Source organism: Mytilus edulis, chromosome 1 (genome assembly GCF_963676685.1).
Source record: "Mytilus edulis chromosome 1, xbMytEdul2.2, whole genome shotgun sequence".
Lineage (NCBI taxonomy): Eukaryota > Metazoa > Mollusca > Bivalvia > Mytilida > Mytilidae > Mytilus > Mytilus edulis.
Genome location: NC_092344.1, coordinates 71,267,327 through 71,283,223, shown reverse-complemented (window position 1 = coordinate 71,283,223; position 15,897 = coordinate 71,267,327). Strand labels below are relative to the sequence as shown.

At 31.6% G+C, this 15,897-nt stretch overlaps 1 protein-coding gene across 1 annotated transcript in view; it reads left to right on the top strand.

Moving 5' to 3' along the window:
* The window catches only part of LOC139488807 (tetratricopeptide repeat protein 39B-like), a 36,440-nt gene that overhangs the window by 2,613 nt on the left and 17,930 nt on the right, over positions 1-15,897 (top strand). Inside the window, exons 3-12 of the mRNA XM_071274734.1 lie at positions 4,293-4,394; positions 6,126-6,201; positions 6,659-6,785; positions 7,645-7,777; positions 8,966-9,065; positions 9,657-9,722; positions 13,159-13,270; positions 13,660-13,727; positions 14,123-14,182; positions 15,485-15,576. Of these exons, the coding sequence (XP_071130835.1) occupies positions 4,293-4,394; positions 6,126-6,201; positions 6,659-6,785; positions 7,645-7,777; positions 8,966-9,065; positions 9,657-9,722; positions 13,159-13,270; positions 13,660-13,727; positions 14,123-14,182; positions 15,485-15,576 (936 nt within the window). The remainder of the gene's footprint in view (positions 1-4,292; positions 4,395-6,125; positions 6,202-6,658; positions 6,786-7,644; positions 7,778-8,965; positions 9,066-9,656; positions 9,723-13,158; positions 13,271-13,659; positions 13,728-14,122; positions 14,183-15,484; positions 15,577-15,897) is intronic.

Genomic DNA, 15,897 nt, shown 5'->3' with positions numbered 1-15,897 from the left:
ATTGGCTATAAATGTTCAATAAGTTAAGATCTATCAGCCCTTAAATTTTCAGACAAGCCGAACAACCAACTGTTGGGCATGTTGGGTGTAGTCTGCAACTAAATTGGTAAGTAAAAGGAAATTTTTCAGTTTTTGTTATTATCTTGAATTTTATTAAAGATAGAAATAAACTGTACGTAACAATAATGTGCAGCAAAGTAAAATATACAAAAAAGTTGAACATGATAAAAATTGTCAATTGACCCTTTAAAGACAATTTTACACAATTTGTTCATCATATTTGCTAACTTTAAATCTTCTCATCTGAAACTACATGAAACAAGTTAAGAGTTAAGCCTGTCAATTGATATTTTATTGTGTGCTTTTCTATGTTGTGATGTTATGCTATTGTTTCAGAAAAAAGGAGAAGGTTTGGTACCATTAAAATGTTTAATCCAGCTGCAAATGTTTGCACCTGTTCTAAGTCAGGAATCTGATGTACAGTAGTTGTTGTTTGTTATGTAATTTATACGTGTTTCTCGTTTATCATTATTTATATAGATTAGACTGTTGGTTTTCCTGTTTGAATGGTTTTACACTAGTAATTTTGGGGCCCTTTATAGCTTGTTGTTCGGGGTGAGCCAAGGCTCTGTGTTGAAGGTCGTACATTGACCTATAATGGTTTACTTTTATAATTTGTTATTTGGATGTAGAGTTGTCTCTTTGGCACTCACACCACATCTTCCTTTATCTATAAACCAAACTTAAGATGAATGATTCTTAGGTTATCTTGAAAGAAATTTGTGTTATATTTTTTGTTTCCATAGAAAACATGGCCACCATGGCTAAAAATAGAACTTAGGGTTAAATGCAGTTTTTAACTTATATCTCAAAAATTAAAGCATTAAGAGTAAATCAGACAAGAAGTTAAATTCTGAGATGTAATAAAAGGTTCAATAGGTCAAGGACATGCCCTGAAATTATCAGCCAAATCAGGTATAGATAGAGATAAACTGTAAACAGCAATATTAAATGTACAGCAAAGTAATACCTACAAATAAGTCAACATGACCAAAATGGTCAATTGATCCCTTAAGGAGTTATTGACCTTTATAGTCAATTTTTAACAATTTTCATCAATTTTGTAAATTTCTGTAAGTTTTTACAAAATAATTTCCTCTGTAACTGCTGAACCAAGTTCATTATAGATACTGATAATTGGAAGCAACAAGAATGTTCAGTAAATTTACATCTACAAACACATCACCATCACTAAAACACAATTTTGTCATGAATCAATCTGTGTCCATTGTTTAATATGCACATAAAACAAGGTGAGCAACACAGGGTCTTCAGAGCCTTTAGTTAAGTTTTGAAGAATTGAAGATTTTAAGGAAATTTTGCAGTTTTTGGTTATTATCTTGAATATTATCATAGATAAAGATAAACTGTAAACAGTATATATATTGAAAATCAAATAATCGTTGATGAAAAAGTATGAAAAATATTACAGGTTAGCGATTCAGGCTCTTGAGAGCCTCTTGTTTGCAGTGAAATGAAAATAATGCTTACCATCCAAATCCAGTTTTTTTGCTCACTTGGCCCCAAGCTTTTCTCATCACTTGGCGTCCGTCGTCGTTAACTTTTACAAAAATCTTCTCCTCTGAAACTACTGGGCCAAATTTAACCAAACTTGGCCACAATCATCATTGGGGTATCTGGTTTAAAAATTGTGTCCAGTGACCCGCCAAACCAACCAAGATGGCCGCCATGGCTAAAAATAGAACATAGGGGTAAAATGTAGATTTTGGGTTATAACTCTGAAACCAAAGCATTAAGAGCAAATCTGATGAGGTTAAATTGTTTAATTAAGTCAAGATCTATCTGCTCTGAAATTTTCAGATGAATCGGACAATGGGTTGTTGGGTTGCTGTCCCTGAATTGGTAATTTTAAGGAAATTTTGTCCGTTTTCGGTTATTATCTTGAAAATTATTACAGATAGAGATAAACTGGAAACAGCAATAATGTTCTGCAAAGTAAGATCTACAAATAAGTCAACATGGGATCAAAATAGTCCATTGACCCCTTAAAGAGTTATTGCCCTTAATAGTCATTTTTTACCAATTTTTCGTAAATTTTTGTAATCTTTTACAAAAATCTTCACCTCTAAAGCTATGGAACCAAATTTAACCAAACTTAGCCACAATCATTATTAGGGTATCTAGTTAAAAAAATGGTTGCAGTGACCTGGCCAACCAACCAAGATGGCCACCATGGCTAAAAATAGAACGTAGGGGTAAAATGTAGATTTTGGCTTATAACTCTGAAACTAAATTAAAGCATTTAAAGCAAATCTTACAAGGGGTTAACTTGTTTATCTAGAAATATATATCTGCCCTGAAATTTTCAGATGAATTGGACAACTGGTTGTTGGGTTGCTGCCCCCCAGTTGGTAATTTTTAAAGAAATTTTGCCGTTTTTGGTTATTATCTTGAATACTATTATAGATAAAAAAAAAAGAAATTTTATAAGATTTTTAACTCAAAAGTGGGAAAATTCATTATATTTTGAACAACTTTTCTAAATGAGGCTCAGGGGTCAAATTAATAAAGAAGATAGAAGTGAAGAAACATCACAAAATTCTTTTGATATGTTTTGACCATTTTATACTTGATAGATGCATAGTTCTTGGGGAAATTCATCAAATAATATGAATATAAAGGTGCTCATTTTTTACAGTGTGTTGTAATGTTCTCCCAATGAGGGTTAACCCTCATTTGGAGAGATGTTCCCAACCTGTTAAAGGTCCATCTTTGTGCATAATTCAAAAAATTGAAAATTTCAACAAGCATCTAATATTCTTACACAAGAAAATAAACCCTGGTCTGCTAGTTACATGTTCACCTTTTTTACTGATTCAATAACTAGAATCATGCAAACAGACTTAAGAAAAAGGCATGTAAGTTCATCATACAAATATGACACTTTTTCTAGACAATCCAGATCGTGCCAAATACTTTGCTAAAAATTGTAACCTTTAAAATTGTTGTCACGCACTAAAAACCCCAAAAGGGAACTTTCAAAAGTTGGTGGGTATGTAACAAGTCTTACTATTTTTATGCCCCATTTATGGGCATTATATTTTCTGGTCTGTCTGTCCTGCTTCAGGTTAAAGTTTATGGTCGAGGTAGTTTTTGATGAAGTTGAAATCCAATCAACTTGAAACTTAGTACACATGTGTTCCATATGACATGATCTTTCTAATTTTACTGCCAAATGAAAGATTTTACCTAATTTTCACAGTCCACTGAACATAGAAAATGATTGTACAGATGGGAAATCCATGTACTTATGACACATTCTTGTTTGATGAAAAAACAACAACGTCATAACGATATTGGTACAAAGCAGGCTGGGTTAGTGGGGTTGCTTTTATGGTAATTCAAGTAACCTTTTATTCACCTTCTTCCACCTCAGAGCTATCAGCTCTTTGATTCAGATACAATGCCCCACAATAACCAGCATTTGATGTGAAAATTACAACCAAGAGGGAATTTTTAGTGAATCACTTTGTATGTACTGTACATAATATAATGATTGTACTGTTAAATCAAATGTAAAATGAATACATTCGATGTGCTACCAAAAAGATGTAAATGAAGAATACAACGTGAGGATGTATGCATCAGCTATAGAATTATTGAATTTTTCTATGTTGCATATTTTGATTAGCAGAATTGATTTCCTTTATTGATAGAAATCAGCCATATTGACATTTCTATTTAACAATCTATTGGTAAAAATCAGCAATGATTGTTGCACTTATAAAGCTTAAACAATAAATAATCAATAATTTTGTTTTTCTGCCGATTCCACCACATGAAGTATTATGATCAATAAAGATTCTCATTGAAAGTAGATATGGTTGCCTCAGTTGTTTTCTTGGATAATGAAATGATACATCTGGTCAATATATAAAGGCTTAGGATGGCTAGTTCTGTAGGAAATGTTTCTCGGTAAGTCCTAATAACTTGATCATGCATTCAGGATCCTATTACCCGTCTTCATATTTTTATTAATTTGAAATTTTAGCCAATATGAACACAACATATGTTTTTAAACAAATTTAAGGTACTGGTATAAAGTTATATTTACCATTGTCCTCAAGAGATAGAAAAAATATATAAGTCATTAAAAATTATTGATCTATTGTTATTTGTCCAAACTATTTTATATGAAACCCTCCGTTTCTATTAAGCAAGTTAGTTTAAAAGATTTTCAATAAATCATTGCATTACCTTTCCTTTTTCAGGTCAAACTTAGACCTATCAGATGCTATTGAACAAACCAGTACAGCTCTCAAGCTTTTCCTCAACAACAAGTTTACAGATGCCAAAGCTAGGATGGAACCAGGGTTCGTACTTAGATCTTCAAAACACTGTTTCATATTGAAAGTCTATTTGAACAATACTGAAAGCCAACATATTTTCAGGGATACTGTAAACCAACTAAATTTCGCGAGCGATTTATTTTCGCGACTTAGAAAAATAATGCGAAATTAAATCGTCGCGAATATGTAAAACATGCATCTTTCCTTATTTAACTATATCAAGTTAGTTAGAAAATCGCGAAATTAAATTACCATGAAATGGAATCGAAAGGGCTAAATGCGAAATAAAGTATCCGCGAAAATAAGTTGGTTTACAGTACTTTATTTCGCAGCAATTTAATTTTATGATTTTCAAATGTTCTCAATGTAATTAGACAAGGAAAGATCCAAGTTTTAAAACTGTCAACAATATATACTTGCATTATTTTTCTCCTGAAGAAATTTGTGAAAAACTAGTTGGTTTACAGTAAATTATAGCAACAGAGAATCTATGAGAAGAATTAGATTTTTAGCTCACCCTGAAGGGCCAAATGAGCTTTTCTCATCACTTGGCGTCCTTTGTCGTCCGTTGTCATTAACTTTTACAAAAATCTTCTCCTCTGAAACTACTGGGCCAAATTAAATCAAACTTGGCCACAATCATCATTTGGATATTTAGTTTTGAAAATGTGTCCGGTGACCCAGACAATCAACCAAGATGGTGGCCATGGCTATAAATAGAACATAGGGATAAAATGTAGATTTTGGCTTATAACTCTGAAATCAAAGCATTTAGAGCAATACGACTAGCTGTTATATTGTTTATCAGTTTACCAAGTCAATATCTATCTGCCCTGAAATTTTCAGATGAATTGGACAACTGGTTGTTGGGTTGCTGCCCCCCTACAGGTAATTTTTAAAGAAATTTTGCCATTTTTGGTTATAATCTTGAATACTATTATAGATAGAGATAAACTGTAAATTGCAATAATGTTTAGCATTGTAAGATCTACAAATAAGTCAACATGACCAAAATGGTCAGATGACCCCTTAATGAGTTATTGCCCTTTATAGTCAATTTTAATAATTTTCATTAATTTGGTAAATTTTTGTAAATTTTTACAAAATATTTTCCTCTGTAACGAAAGGGCAAAGTTTATTATAGATAGAGAAAATTTTAAGTAGCACGAATGTTCAGTAAATTTACATCTACAAACACATCACCATCACCAAAACATAATTTTGTCATGAATCCTTCTGTGTAATCTGTTTAATATGCACATAGACCAAGGTGAGCGACACAGGCTCTTAAGAGCCTCTAGTTTATTAATATCATCTACAACTGAATTTAAGAAGGTAATCTGCTCATACTGATTTTACTTCTTTTTCCATGTATCTTTTTAAACACAATCGACATTTTGTACACATGAATTTCTTAGCATTCCTTTACTTATATGCTTGTTGAATGAGTGTTTAAATTCTAAGGAAAGTATATGTTAAAGGAGGTTTTAAAAGAGGAGTGTAAAGTATATTTTGTTTATTCAATTTGAATTTTCATTTTGTATATGAATAATCTTATTACTGTTACAAAAAAATGTATCATGGTCATGAATCGATGGTAATGTACAAAATGATAAGAATCTCAATTTACCAATTTATTTATCCATTGTTTTGATATAGAAAAATATATAGGCCTAGACAAATTTCTTTTGGCAGACTTGTTCAGGTGATATTCTAATCTGGAGGAGTTAGTTCATTTTAACTTTTATTTTGTAGGTCAAACAACAGTATGTATCATGCCCTGGGATACGGGACCATACTTTACATTCAGGCTGTCATGACATTTGATATGGTAATAATCAGTAATTTGTTTTTATGAGTGTACAAGGAAGAAATAATTATATTAGAATTATGGCAGTATTTTGATTTAAAATATATTATCAAAGTAAGGTAAACATTCTACATATATGATATGAGAAGAACAGAAAAATAAATATGGTTGAGACCATAAAAATATTTTTTCAAGAACTGTATCAACCAAATTTTCCCTACATCCTATAAATAGATGCCAAGATTAAAATTTTGTATACCAAAAACTCATCAGTGAGTCTTCAATAGCAAAAGTTTAAAAGGCCAAATGGAGTTCAAGTGTGAAGTTTAATAGCATTTTTTACTCGCCCAAAATAATGAATGAGTTACTTACTAACTTTGTGATGGCTGTTGCATCTCTTGTTGAAACTTACTATTAAAAATTTACATTCTGGCCATAATGTTATATGTTAAATATTACATTATTCCATTTTTTTTAGACTGATATTGAGGCAGCTATTCAGGCATTGAAGAAATCATTGCATGTTTGTGATCGACACAGGCGTAAATATTCCTTCACTGAAACCATAACACGTTCTGGAATGAAAACATCTCAACTTAAAGAAGGTAACATTTAATGATTTTTTTGTTTATTTGTAGCATTTGAAGAATGATGTTGAACATATAGTCTATTTATATAAAAGAATTGTATTGTCTTTACAATATGTAAATTAAGGTTTGACGATGATGAATTGGTTGCTTCTTAATTTCCAGTAGCAATATGATACATGCATATTCCTTTGCATGGCATTGTTTGTAAAATCTATATGTTTACTTTTCACACATTGTGACTTGGATGGATAGTTGTCTCATTTGGCACTCATACCAGATCTTTTTATTTATATATTCATTTTGATTAGATATGAATATACCCTGCTTTAAAATAGGCTATAAAGTCTTTTGTTTGACCTACATATTAATTGAACCTACAACCTCCTGCAGTTAAGAAAAGCAGGCTACCATAAGACCAACAAGCCAGTTATATGACTGCATGACATTGTTTGTGAAACCTGTATGTTTTTAAAGAGAATAATACTTTGAACCTAAAAGTTAGTTCATAATATAAATGGACTCGTCATTAATCAGATGCATGATTTTACCAACAACTGGTTAAATAGTGCTTTTATTTCAATTAACATGCAATTCCAGGAACAATCATACACAAATTTTCACAAGCTCTTGCAATATGATATTCTTACAGGAACGGTACTTACAAACATTTCGGCAAAAATCCATTGTACATAAACGATAAAGTTTATGATTTTAAAATAGCTATAAGTTATTGATCATTGTTGCTTGTTGTTTACCAATCACATTATTTTGAAGTACATTCGTGTAAACATTAACCAAAATGCTATATATTCTGAATCCGCAAAATGCTGAAATTCTTTTAATTACTGATAAGAAATACATAACTTTATTTCAGATGAAATCCATGCAGAGTTATGTTATGCTGAATGTTTACTTTTGAGAGCATTGTTGACCTTTGTACAAGATGAAAATCTCATTAGTTTTGTCAAAGGAGGATTGAAAATTAGAGAATGTTATAAAGTTTACAAGTAAGTTACATGTAAAAATTACTAAAGGTCTAGGATGAATAATTGACAACACAACACACTGTGATATGTTATAGATTAAGGAATGAAAACTAGTAAACAAAACACTAAAGTGAGTTCAAGATGTCTTTTATGTTTTTAGGTAAAGATTGCATGAAATGAAATCAAAACCTTATGGGACTTTGGTTGTCTTGTTGGTGTAAACCTCATTTCTCATTTTATTCATTAAACGAGCAATTAAGGATGTACTTGGGCGAGGTTAGGTATAAATTAAAAAATTGAGAAATTTAAATTGATACTAAAAGCTAATGAAGCATCAATTAAGGATAAAGATTAGCTAAAAATATTGATAGGTCATGGACCTCCTTTTCGTGATATTTGAGATTTAAAATATGGCGAGAAAAAGCTGACTTGGACTTTTACCTTATATATGCATTAGTACTAATTAGGTCTCAAAACAAAAGAAAGAAAATTAAGAATCTTCTAAAATTTTGGTAAATGACCTTTCATGAGCTATTAAGTCTAATATGAAAAAAATAAAAGGGTGTTATGGGGCAAAATATTTTACATTGTATTGTATGGAAAAACACCAAGGAGTCCAAACATTTAACACAAATTCCAAAAACTCACCTAAGTACATCCTTAAGAGTACTATTCTGGCAACATAAAGATATGTTCATTGAGAAAAGAACTTTTATGAAGTCTTTGCACAAATGCTAATTTAGCATAGAAATATAAAGTGCAGTTTTCATACTCACAACACTTCAAAGACACTACACAAAAAATTAAACAATAACAGACACTGTAAAAGCTTAATATTATTTGATTAAAAAAAAAATGTATTTATCAAGTATTTTCCAAAAAAGAAATGAACATTGATTTCAATCAATAAGTGTACTATAGAATATCAACCTTTTCTATTACAGAAAATCACAAAATGTCTTATCATTCAGATACTGACAAAAGTTAAATGTGACCTTAAAGGTCTGAAGGATTGTGCATTTGGGTATTGAGAAATAAGATCTTTCTTTATATAGTTCTGGCATAGACAAAACTGCTACGAATGGCAAACTTGTGCATGAAAAATAAGAATAAATGTAAACGCTTATATAGTAGGAAAATATATCATTTTGCCATGCCTACATATTTTTCTTTCGAAAAAGCTAATTTATGTTTTTATTTGTTATACAGGGAGTGCAATAAAATTTTACAGAAGAGAAATTTTGCAGATGAGAAACAGAAACTTCATTTTGAGAGTGGTGTATTAATGGGAGTTGGTGCTTTTAACTTGGTATGATGCTATTAATGCAAAGCATTTCTTTCTTATGATTTGATTATATTTTTTCCTTAGTTGTTTCAACTAGTTTCTGTTTTTTTTTAAAAATCAGCTGATTTTCAGAATATCTTAAAGGAATTGTAATTCATGAAAATTTGTATTTATATAAGTTTTTAGTACTGTGAAGCAGACATTTTTTTTTATTTTTTGTTATTTTTGGTTGGTGCTTGTCACCAGCAAACTTCCTCTCTGAAAAGGGGAGATAAAAAGTTTGAAGACAGTAACATGTCACTGGGTAAAAAAAGCACAGAAAAACATTTAAAAAAAACAACAAAAAAACACTAGAACTCCTTGAATGTTTTCATGTATGCAATTACATTCAGTAAATATTCATGCAATGTTATTATGATAGATATAAATTACTAGTGCAATATGCAGATAAAATTCCTATAGTTAAATGACTTCTTATGTTTAAAGAAAAAGATAATACGCTATAATGTTATATGTCAGACTTTATATATATATGTGTTTAATTGAAACACCTGGTTGTATATGGACACAATCATGACAATTTCACACATGCCAAGTTTTGTCTTTATTTCATAGATGATTTCACTTCTGCCAAGCAAGGTTATGAAACTTCTAGAATTTGTTGGATTCTCTGGAAATAAGGTAATGTTCACATTTATAAGAAATCTGATTTATTGAAGACATTGAAAGAGTTTCTATTGCTAGCATAAGACAGGAATGGTTTTTGTGGCCAAATGGTCTAAGTAGATAAAGTACTGTAGTACTGTATCATTAGCCTGTCAATATTGAGATCGTATGTTTGAATCCTGCATGTGGTAGGTGCATTTGACTGCAATTTTAATTGACTAGAATTGTTAGTTTTCCTACTGTGGTACTCATAAGGAGTCCAGCTTCCAGTAAAAATAATACGTCAACAATACATGGCAAACTGACAGTAGTAAGTTGTATGTTCAAGAGTGCGGATTCAGATTTACATAAAAATGACACATCCTTCATCCATTATGACCTTCACTACAGAATAAAGTTTTATATAACACATCTTTTTTTTTAAACCACTGATCTAATTGATATCACACATGAACTGGTTCATCTAGAGGTCACCTATTTCCATTGTCCTCTGACCAACATGGATCTTAAGAAGTTACCATAATTTTTAGGCAGTTAAGCTGCCTTATGCGAGCACCCTGGTTTTGTGTGCTACCCAATAAGTGCTGAAATACATGCCATTGTTATCATCTAGCTGTCTACTATATTATTTATAACTTATTGGACAGTTTTTTCATACTTTTCATTCTGGATTACAAAAAATATAACCAGAAAAACCTTAAATGATCGTCGATTTTCCCAAAAGTTTTGAAGTTGCACATAGGAAGTAGAGCACATTAGGAATCCTTATGTAGCTTATTATTCCCTGAGCTTTTGGCTAAGCTGTCAAAGAACAAATGTATGAAATATTTAATCGCCGAAAATCTCTAAAGACAAGTAGTTTAGATTTCCCAAATTGCAAAAGTCGTAGGAATATTGTTTGTCGTCAATACGTAGTCAACTACGTATATATACGTCAGTATAAGTTCAACTGATCACGCGATTGGCGGCAATTTTGAATTAGAAGACAAAATTTCTTTTTAATTTGGACGCAGGTGTTCAAATTAGCGGTGGTCCGATGTCTGCGACCTTCCACTTTTGCAGTCGGACTTTCTACTTGCCCAAGTTACTAGCTACGCCCGACGGACCTTGAAAGAAAAAATAACTTTGCAAACATTTTTACCAAAGTTTCCTAATAAACGATCTCAAACTTATTTTCATCGTAACTATTCATGTTCAATTTGTTCAACCGCTAGCTTTATCTAGAAAATCGCCGATAAATAATGTGTAAATCCAAGCAATATCGTATCTCACTATCTGTCAAAAACAACATTCAAAATAAAATGGCTGCCGCGAGAAGACAATACAATATCGGATCCGATTCCGGAAGCGGATTAGGGTAATTCCGGGGTTTTGGCTTTAAACTAAAAAAATCCAGACAGGTGACAAAATACATCTATGCATGGTAAATAAATATAAACACTAGAATTGAAAACCAAAAGAAAGAAAAATCAGAAAATATTTTGTACACTAATTTTAATGTCAAAATCCATTACAATGTGACAGTTGGGAACAGTTTATCTAACAATATATATGTTCCTGGTAACAGTATAAATTTTCTTTATCAGTGATACATGTTGGTAATGTATGTTAAATGCTTTTCAAGTTAAACATATTTCTGCCATTTTAAGGGGTATTTTTTCTTCTCAATTTTGATAGGTCAGTTAAAATAGCTGGAAGTTTCTTATATAAAAAAAAAGATATGGTATGATTGCCAATGAGACAACTATTCACAAGAGACCAAAATGACCAAAACTTGGTAACGATCAAGATCCCCAACCCTAAACATGCTAAACCATATATATTCACGTATGGGACAATATAACAAATCATATGAAATATAGGTGGAGGTCGTTGGAGAATTTATAACGGTCTAGATCCACAATCTTTAACAATATATTTATGAAATGGGAAAATCAAACAAATCAAATGAAATCTATGGTCACTGTACACCCTCCTGTTTGAGAACTTGGAAAAATTCCAGATCATCACCCCTTGACCATATATACTCATGTATAAATCAAATGAAATATAGGGGAAGTCCCTGTGGTCACCCTACCCCTCTTGTTTAAGAACTTTGAAACAGATGGGATCCCCAACTCTAAATTAAATGAAATATAGGGGGAGTCCCTGCAGTCACCCTACCCCTCCTGATTGAGAAATTGGAAACAGTCGAACTCGCACCTTTAAATTAAACCATATATATTCATGTATGAGCACTAATCAAATGAAATATAGGGAGAGTCCTTAGGGTCACATTACCCACTCCTGTTTGATAAATTAGAAACAGATGAGATCCCCACCCTAAAACATATGTATTTATGTATCGGACAATATAACAAATCAAATGAAATAAAGGGGAAGTCACTGGGGCCCCCACCCCCTCCTGTTTGAAAACTTGATAACGGTCGAGATTCCCACTCATAAACCATATATATTTATGTATGGGACAATATAAACAATCCAATGAAAAATAGGAGTAGTCCCTAGGGCCACCCCACACTCTATTGTGTGTGTTTTGACAACTTGTAAAAGATTGAGATACCAACACCTAAACCATATTTATTCCTGTTTGTCATTTCAAAAAAGATTGAATGACATGCATGGTCAATCTCATATGCATATCACTTTACTAGACCCTAACACCTGTCATTTTATTCCAAACTTAGACATTGTGGACTTAAAGTGAAGGTGGAAGTCTTTTACCTTTACTATGGACAGGTCAGTCAGACCTCACCGTTGATCCCTGTAGTAGTAAACATTTGTCTGATTTGTGTCTCATAACTTTTGTACTGTACAACACAAACTTAGTTTTCTTTCCAGGGAAGCAAGTCCACTCATACTTTTATAAGCTCGTACTAAAGACAACTTGAACTACTAACAGTCAACTAATACGAACAATTGCGATCAACTAAAAGAACTGCAATCATTGCAAATTTGTACCACTGCTGACTCGTGAAAGACTCATGACCATTCGTGGTCATGTGCGTTGCTATTAAAAACCTTGATAAAATATGAATTATTTGCCATAAAGATTAATTCATTAAATGAACATAAATGTACAATTATATATGAATGTTTAATGTTTGTTCTTTTAAATCTTGAAAAAAAATTGAAGCAACATTGCTACAGTCTTCATAATTATGTTTGCCTTGGTTTTTTGTTAACTGCCTACAGTGCTTACAGCGCTTTGATTCTAACTTTTGGTCATATTTCAAGTTCACTTTGGAGATTGCAAAAGAAAAACAATTCTGCAATGTATATTTTTTCAGAAATTGATTTTCCATGTGTTTAGATATCTAATGGCAATCCGGTTGAGTTCTATATGTGTAAATAAGTGTAAATAATTGAAGCACATACAATAAAAGCTGAACAGATTTGTGACTTTTCCTGTTAGAAAAAAGCTAACATTATAAACTGTTTCTGTTTTCAGAAAGCTGGATTACAAGCATTACTTAAAGGAACAGAAGATTTATCAAGTCTAAGAGGCCCTCTGTGTTCAATCATTCTAATAGCATATCATACCGTAGTTTGTTATGTTCTAGGTGAGTATATTTAATCTATTTATGAGTTACAGGACCTGTATAGTGGCCTCAAACAATAAACAACAAAACGATTTTATACTTTTACTTGTACAGATTTCTTTTTATAGCCACATGCCATGTTTGATTTTGCCTTACAATAATAAAAATAGGTTACTGCAAAACACTACATTTTGTAGTTTTTCTCTGATTTTAATGCTGCCATATGAGTGAGTGTAAATAGGGCATATTTATATTTACCAGGGTTGGTGTATTTTTACATCAGAATTTTATGACAATAATTTGATGATATTTTGCCATTATAGCATGAATCAACAGCATTTCAGTCTATTTTACCTATTTTTATGCTACATTTATGCTTCAAATTTATTTACTATTTTTATTATATCCAGGTTTAGCTGATGGTGATATTGCTTTGGCTGAAGAATTATTAAAACCATGTCTCAATCTCTATCCTAAGGTAGGCAAATAAAATTGCAGTGGCATACTATACTATACTCCAATATTTTTTGAAAAGAATTTCACAACCATCAGCTTTTGTCAAAATCTGATAAAAATGAAATAAAATATGAGTGTAAGTGAAGTGAGCTCTTGCAGAAATATTCTTGATGAAATGTTACAAAAATGATAAGAAGTTAGACATATTGCCTTGAAAAAATCATCTTCTTACGAAAGTTTAGTGTTTTGCGTGTTTCTAAGCAGCAATCTTGATTCAGTTATGCATTCACATTTAAAATTCCCAGAAGAACTCTGTTCACTAGGGAATTCTAGGATTATTTAAAAAAACAATAGAAACATGTCTGAAAGTATTGGTAAAATAACTAAATAAATATCATTTTGTTTTTCAAATTGTAGGGTGCACTATTTTTATTCTTTTCTGGAAGAATTGAAGAAATAAAAGGAAATATAGATAATGTAAGTACAATGTAGATATTTACAACAGTAGATTACAGTATTTAAAGTGTAGCAATTCTTAATTATCATATGACATAGTGATTTGTTGTTGAAAATGTTCAAGTTTCTTAAATGGCTTACAACCAATATTATGAATTTGATGCAAATGAGGTTTTTTTGAAGGTGAGGTACACCCTTTAAAAGACTGCGACCTTAAAGTACAAAAATAAATATGCATGATCCCAATTATTTAATAAATTGTACTAAACATGCTGAATGTATCTAAACTTTTTTCAACTTTAAAAAGATTAAAATTGATACAGTGTAATGCAGTTGTTGAAACTTAAATATAAACATTCAAGGACGCTTTTATACAGCAAGACTTGATGATTTTTTTTTTTATCAACTTTGATCAAATTTCAATATATGTAACCACCTTGGTATCTAGTCTCTCTTTTTTCACCCCCATTCCCCAAAGTAGGGTTACTGATGAATAAAATTATTGGTGTTCTCTAAACTAATAGTAAAACCATACCCAAAGTGGGATGTCTGATTGGCATTGCAGAATTTCAAGTACCCTGACATGTCTTGTCAGAATGTGGATGCGAAATCCAATGCTTTGTGTAAGGAGCATGCCTTCTTGTCTGTATGATATAACCCTTGCAGGCAAAAATTCTGTACCTATCCAATATACCCTCCTTTTTTAGTTGCAGTCCAAATTTTCCTGACCTTTGTCCTGGATGGTCTCTATTACAGGACCTATTGTATTTATTGTTAATTTGATCTTTTTCTGAACATTCATAAACTGTTTTCTTCTGAATGTTAAGCAACCAACAGTGAATCAATCTCTTTTTATATAAGGTTATTTTCTCAATGGAATGTGCCTAACATTTTCGTTTGTTAATTAACAAATTTACACATGGCAGTCATATGATAATTAGTAATTATATAAAAGTAAGGAGAAGTGGTATCATTGCCAATGATACAACTATCCAGCAAATTGCAAATGAAGTGGATGTAAGCAATTTATCGTCTTTTTTTTTCTTCTTAAATATTTGTTTAATTGCCAATACTCAATATTCATGTGTCTTGTAGATTTAGTCATATCCATTCTTCTTGATGAGAGGAAATGATTTCCATATTTTTTAAGCTCTTAGAAAGAATCTTGTATGATTGATTTTAACTTATTTTTCAATGATTGTAAGTGGCTTCCGGTTGATAGGCATTAAGTGTGAGCTATTTTTATGTTATTGAAAAGTAATAGTAAATTTTCTGTTTAAACCAGGTTTTATTATTGTTAACATCTGTATATTTCAATTTCAGGCTTTATTTAGATTTGAAGAGTCCATAGATTCCCAGCAGGAATGGAGACAGTTTCATCATTTATGTTTTTGGGAGTTGATGTGGTGTCATTGGTATGTGCTGTTTTGTTGTTGCCAAAGAAATTAAAATTTGGGAATTACTTTTTTAGCTCACCTGACCTGAAAGGTCAAGTGAGCTTTTCTCATCACTTGGCGTCCGTCGTCCGTCGTCCGTCGTCCGTAAACTTTTACAAAAATCTTCTCCTCTGAAACTACTGGGCCAAATTCTACCAAACTTGGCCACAATCATCCTTGGGATATCTAGTTTAAAAAATATGTGGCGTGAACCGTCAAACCAACCAAGATGGCCGCCATGGCTAAAAATAGAACATAGGGGTAAAATGCAGTTTTTGGCTTATAACTCAAAAACCAAAG